The following is a 6349-nucleotide window of genomic DNA, read 5'->3' as shown; positions in this document are numbered from 1 at the left end:
TTTTTTTTAAACACAGAAATATTCTAAGTAGGTTTTCATTTTAATCCCAGGTGTAGGGATGTGGGCTGATTCAGACTGTCTGAAGCAGCTATGATTTGCCTCATGCTCTACTAGAGGCATGGTTTTACCAGCTGCAGATAATTTCTGCAAATGGGTGACATTTGGAATTCTTGGAACTCTTCAAAGGGTATATACATGCCAGGGCCCTAAGAGGTAAAGATTGGTGGTTGCTCATGGCACAAGGGTATTAGTTTGTGGTTTGTTAATAGTAGTGCTGAAAGAAGAAAGAAATTAGATTCAGAAATCAATCTCTCTCTTTCTCTCTCTCTCTCTCTCTCTCTCTCTCTCTCTCTCTCTCTCTCTCTCTCTCGATAGAGGGTAAAATTGGGGGCAGGGGGATAAAGGATGGGAAAAAGAAGAACCTACAAAGTAGCAAAGACCAGCTACGGCTGGTCTTTTATTGAGGAAATGTAGGCTCAGGGGTTACTATCACTTCTAGGTCTTATTCCTATGTGGCAATGTAGTAGAGCTACTTTTCAAAAACAATGCTGTCTTAATTGAAAGCCTGTATTCTCCCCATTCTACCACAGTCTCCAGTATGTAAATACTACATAACATTTTTAGTGATGCATAATTATGAGCTGCATGTACAGAAAACTCCTAGAGTTCCTTGGTGATAAGGATGGCCTGCCTGGCTGTAAGCTTTGGCTGCGTTCTGTTTCTTCCCTTCTAGGCCTTCCTGCAGCGGTCAGACCTCCTCACAGACCTCAGTGCTTTCTGCCTGGATCTCAGCTATGATGCCCTGGTTGCCATGACAATCTTTTTCAACACTCACAATGAGCCAGTACGGCAGTTAGCTATCTTCTGTCCCCACGAGGCACTTCGAATGACAGTGAGTCTTCATCCCGTTACCCTGAGGGTCAATGGCCTCTGCGTCTTAGAGTTCTGTGCTGTAAGACCTTCCCCTGAGTTCTATGTGTTTTAGATTTTTATTTACTTTTGTGTTTATGTGCCCGTGCAAGTACGTATGGGTGCCTGTGGTGGCCAGAGGAGGGTGTTAGGTCCCTTAGAGCTAGAGTGTCAGGTGTTCTTTAGCCACCCAATATGGACACTGGGATCTAGTATGTGTGCAGATGTGGAGGTCAGAGGACAGCTTGCAGGAATCAGTTCACTTCTTCTACTAGTGTAGGTTCTAGGGATCAAACATCGGTGGACAGTCTTAGGCAGCCTTTATCTGTTGGTCTTATGTTTGTTTTTGAGATAGGGGCTCATATAGTCGCCCAGGATGTGTCTAGACCTCTTGCCTACTTTTTGTCCATCCTCTCTACAAGGGAATAGCCTTAGTCATACAGTTACTAAGAAAATTGGTTCTAAAGGTTAGAGACAACAATTTAGGCTTACAAGGAGCTGTAGCAAACCCCGGGTAAAAGAAAGTGTTGTCACCTGTAGTTAGAACTTGCTCTCACTGGGTGTACTGACTCAGACCTCTGTTCCCAGCATTTAGGGACTGCAGCCTGGTGCTACTTAGTAACAGAGAAACTATTTCAGAACCCTAAGGGCTGATGCCAGGCATGGCTTTTCACACCTCCAACCCCAGCAGTAGATAGCAGAGGATAGCCTATGAGTTTGAGGCCAGCCAAGTCTGCATAGTGAGATCATCTCTTTAAAAAAATACCAGGGGGTGGCTGAGAATTTAGGTCATCAGTAGATTGCTCACCTATCCCTTGTACTACCAAAAAAAAAAAAAACCAAACCAAACAAACAAAAAAAACCCCAACAAAACTAAAAGAAAATTGCTTCTTTTTCTTTATTGTCTCGACAATCTATGGACAGAACAGAAGACTGGGGGTGTAGCTCAGGAGTGGGGCACTACAAAGAGTACAAGACAAGGAACATACGTGTCCCCTTGACACACAGTAGGGGACCTTTTTTTTCTTTTCTTTTTAATTCTTTTTTTTTTTTAAGATATATTTACTTTTTTTTTGTTTGAGTCCACTATAGCTTCAGACACACCAGAGGAAGGCATTGGATCCCATTACAGATGGTTGTGAGCCACCGTGTAGTTGCTGGGAATTGAACTCAGGACCTCTGGAAGAACAGTCAGTGCTCTTAAGCACTGAGCCATCTCTCCAGCCCAGTGGGGAACCTTTTCAATGGTGCAGCATACTGGGGTCAGTCTGGAGATCACACTCCAGAGAAGGGCTCAGTACGGGGTCAGCACCCTTCCTGGCCTTCTTCCATTGGTTACTGATTCAGAATGACCTAAGACTCTGAGTTTCCTGTCCTGGGAATATGCTCAGGATAGTCCAGCCAGAAGTCCTTTGAACTCAGGAAAGGCATGTCTGCTCTCTGCTGCCGCTTCCTCTTTCCCTCCCCTGGTACGAGGAGAGAACAGCGTTTATAATCTGGTAGACATGTTTTTCTGTCTCGGGTCCCTACCCCGTTGCCCCTTGAGCTAAGCCAGAGGTCTTGAGTCACTACCATCTTCTGTGGTCATCAGCCAAAAGTAGGGATGGAAGAATCACTACTGCACACTTTGCTGTGGTCATCAGCATAGAGTGCATGTTGTGACACGGTCCATGTTCAGAACAGGTGGCTTTTACTAACCGTACTTACTAAGGGGAAGGTACTTGGGCTGTAGGAAAGGACCCTTCCCCCTCCAGAACCTAGTCCCTACTCTGCCTCTCTGATGACTGTAACTGCCCACGCCCTCTGTGCTGGGAGATAGGATCCTTCTCAGTCTCTTCTGCCATTTCTTCTCTTCTTTCTGTCACTGGCATAGAATACATTTAGAACAGTACTCTTAGTAACAGTCCCGGGTTCAAATGTTGGTTTCCTTTTGTATAACCTGCAACCTAATCTGCTGCTCTTGCAGGCACACACCTTTAATCCCAGTACTTGGGAGGCAAAGGCAGGTAGATCTTTTGAGTTGGAGGCCAGCCTGGTCTATGGAGCAGATTCTAAGACATCCTGGGCTACACAGAGAAACCCTGGCTCAAAAACAAAACTATGAGCTAGTCTATGTAAGCCTCAGTCACCCTAGCCGCCTGTGAGTGCGTGTAGTGGCTATACCACTGTAACAAGGTGTCCATTTGTAAACACCTAGGTTGGCAACATGGTTGGCCGCCCCCACCTTCCTTCTATTCAGTTTGTTTGGTCTTAGTCCTCTGATCTCTACATGGTTGCTCATCTTGTCCTCGCAGAAGTCCATGAGCAAGGGGACACACAAGGTCTCATGGGTCTGTCTCAGATTCTGCCATCCTCCATGTGATTTCACTCAAGAAAACCTCTGTGCACTTCGGTTTCTTTGTTAATGAAACAAAATATGTCATCTAAATGTTCCAGTCATGCAGTGTGCCTTATACTTGTAATATCAGTGCTTGGAAAGCTGAGGCAGGGGGATTACAATGTATTCAAGGCCAGCCTGAGCTACCCAGTAAGTTCTAGGGTTGTAGTAAATATAAGACCCTTTGTAAAAAAGAAAAAGAAAAGGAGGTAGGGAGTTGGTCTAGGCATGCAAACCATCTGGCAGAGTGCTGGCAAATGCTTGAAACCCTGGGTTTGATCCCAAGCACCTCACAAACCGGCTGTGGTAACACATGGGGAATTCTCAGCAGTTAGAAGGCAAAGAGGTTGAGTCTCTGTGGGTTCCAGGCCATTCAGGGCTGCATTGTGAGACCCTGTCTCAACAACAAACAAACAAACAAAATGCTTTTCATTCCTGTGAAAGAAACCTCAGCTCTGTGGTATGTCACTTGACCGTCATCTCCTGTCCTTGTCTTCTGCAGATCTGTGGAGTCCTGGAGCAGTCCACCTCCCCACCCCTGAAGCTAACACCTATCCCAAGCATCTCTCCTAACCTCCAGGCCTACCTTCAAGGCAACACCCAGGTCTCTCGAAAGAAGCTGCTGCCTGTGCTCCAGGAAGCCCTCTCCGAGTATCTTGACTCAGCGAAGAAGCCTTCAGGGCAGTCTGAGGTAGTTGTGGGTATGTCTAGGGAGCAGGTGGACAGGGAATCGGACAGGGCAGGTAACTGCTTGATTTCTGGACTGAGTCAAGATGAGGAAGACCCTCCGCTGCCACCCACACCCATGAACAGCTTGGTGGATGAGTGCCCCCTGGATCAGGGGCTGCCTAAGCTCTCTGCTGAGGCTGTCTTTGAGAAGTGCAGTCAGATCTCACTCTCCCAGTCTACCAGAGCCTGCTCATCAAATAAGTGACCATTGCAAGCAGGGTGGGAAGTATGGAGGAGGTGACTGGCCTGCCTCAAATGCATGTTTCAGGATGTTTGACCACTTCAGCAACTATGTCCATGGCTCCAGGATTGGGTGTACTGTTCTCATAACCCTGGGAGGAGAAAGAAAGCGGCTGCTGTAGGAATGGTTCTCTGTCTCTACCAGTCACACAAGTTTTATTTAATTTTATTATTTAATCTGCACTGACTTTCCCCTATCTGGTGGTTACAGTGTTACCACTGTCCTGGCAGCAGGACTAAAGGAATGTAGACCCCATCTCAGTGTCTTCAGAAGGACATGAACAGAGGCAGTATCTGCCGTGAAACCAATCCACTGCTCATCTCCATGAATTGACCTTTTCAATTTTTTTAAAGTTATTTTTGAGACAGAGCCTCACGTAGCCCAGGCTGGCCTTGAGCTCTGTAAGCTAGTCTTGAGGCTAGTCTTGAATTCCTAATCCCCCTGAGTGCTGAAATTGTCAAGCACTGCTACTACACTGGCTAGTCTGTTGTCTTGAACAGATGTCTGACTTCCTATATCTTTGGCTCCTTCCATCCCAGAATTGTGGGAAGCCTGAAGAGAACCTTAGGACCGAGGTCCTTGCCTTCTCCTGGCACCCAGGGTGGCCATGGGGCCTCATAGGCATTTTTGCCAAGAGGGCAGATCTTGACTGAGCCCTGGATAGCCCCTGTCTTAGTGGGTCTGGCAAGGTCTCAGCAGTCTTTTTTTGGCTTTGCTCATGTTGAAGAGTGCGTGGAGTGTCTTCTGGTGAGACATCCGCAGCCCTAGGTCTCATTTCCCCATCTGTAACTGAGGTTAGGAGGAGATGTGCCCTGGTGCTTGTGACCTGCTCTTCCTCCCATCCTCTCTCTCCTCTGCTTCCTTGTTACTTTTCCTCCTGTCTTCCCTGGGAGTGCTCGTGGTCACTGGATTGTTTCGTGTCTCTATATGTGATTGTACCAAGGAACTTAGCCTCATGTAGCATGTACAGGGTTGTAATGGTTGACCCAGCTGTGAGCTCACTCCCAGTGATTTGTTCCGCATGTGTAGTCTCCCTCCCCCTCTTTTTTTTAAAAATCAAGCCATTTCCCCTGTTCTTACCCATATAAGTTGCAAACAGTATCGCTGAACAGTAGGGTGTGTGGTGGTTTGGGGCAGTCTGACTTCACTTTAGTGTGTGGCGTCTGTAGCCAATGGGAACGTGGAATATTGGTGCGGTCACTGAACCAGAGGGATTGTGTTCTGTGACTCTGGTACTTTGTTTTGCATTTTTGTTTCATATTAAATACTTTCTTCCTGTTTGAGGTCTTGTCTCTTTTTAAAAGTATAATCAGGCCTTCCTTCTGGTAATAAGTATAATCAGGCCTTCCTTCTGGTAATAGCTGCATCTCCCACAGACTCATCTCCCGGTCTCCCACATCTCCACGCCTCCCACACACTCATCTCCAGGTCTCCTACCTGTGCTTTGTTGACCCAGCTATGAGCTATTGCCATTCATCTTCAGCCTTCCCTTGATTACTGTTTCCAGAGCTCCCCTTAAAATACTGAGTTGTAGCCAGGCAGTGGTAGCACACACCTTTAATCCCAGCACTCAGGAGGCAGAGGCAGGTGGATCCCTGTGAGTTTGAGGCCAGCCTGGTCTACAGAGCAAGTGAGTTGTCTCAGGTTGTTTTGTTTCTTTCTTTTTTTTTTTTTTTTTTTTTTTTTTTTGAGACCATCTCCCAAACTGCCATAGCTTATCCTGTAGCTAGCCTCTGATGCACAGCCATCTTCCAACAGAAGCCTCGCCGTGCTGGAATGGTAGATGTGACATACCTGGCTTGTCTCCTCTGTTTTCCTTATGCTGGAAAAGTAGGTCCAAGATGGACTTAAACCAAAATAGCTTCTTTGCTTTGCCTGTATGTGTGTGTGGTTCTCGGGTGGTACCCAGGCCCTGTACATGCTGGTCAGGTGTTCTTCCACTGAGTGTTTTTCATCTCTAGCCCATTTTTGACTTTGTTTTGAGACAAGGTTTGTCTGCATAGCCCTGTCTGTCCTGGAACTTGATGTATAGACCAGGCTTGCCTTGAACTCAGAGATCCGCCTGCCTCTGCCTTCTGAGTACTGGGATTAAA

General features: G+C 46.7%; 1 protein-coding gene across 10 annotated transcripts in view; it reads left to right on the top strand.

Annotated features, from left to right (window-relative positions):
* LOC116093401 (bcl-2/adenovirus E1B 19 kDa-interacting protein 2-like protein) overlaps positions 1-6349 on the top strand; it is a 42640-nt gene that overhangs the window by 25627 nt on the left and 10664 nt on the right. For 9 of the 10 annotated variants that reach the window (XM_031374794.1, XM_031374793.1, XM_031374791.1 and 6 more), the window contains 2 exons: positions 734-892; positions 3789-3977. In XM_031374794.1, the coding sequence (XP_031230654.1) occupies positions 734-892; positions 3789-3977 (348 nt within the window). Of the gene's footprint in view, positions 1-733; positions 893-3788; positions 5540-6349 lie in introns of those variants that run through there. The other variant, XM_031374796.1, reaches the window with a different exon arrangement.

This window comes from Mastomys coucha, unplaced genomic scaffold (assembly GCF_008632895.1).
Source record: "Mastomys coucha isolate ucsf_1 unplaced genomic scaffold, UCSF_Mcou_1 pScaffold16, whole genome shotgun sequence".
Taxonomy (NCBI): Eukaryota; Metazoa; Chordata; class Mammalia; order Rodentia; family Muridae; genus Mastomys; species Mastomys coucha.
The sequence above is the reverse complement of the archived record's forward strand: the minus strand, read 5'-3'. Positions and strand labels throughout refer to the sequence as shown.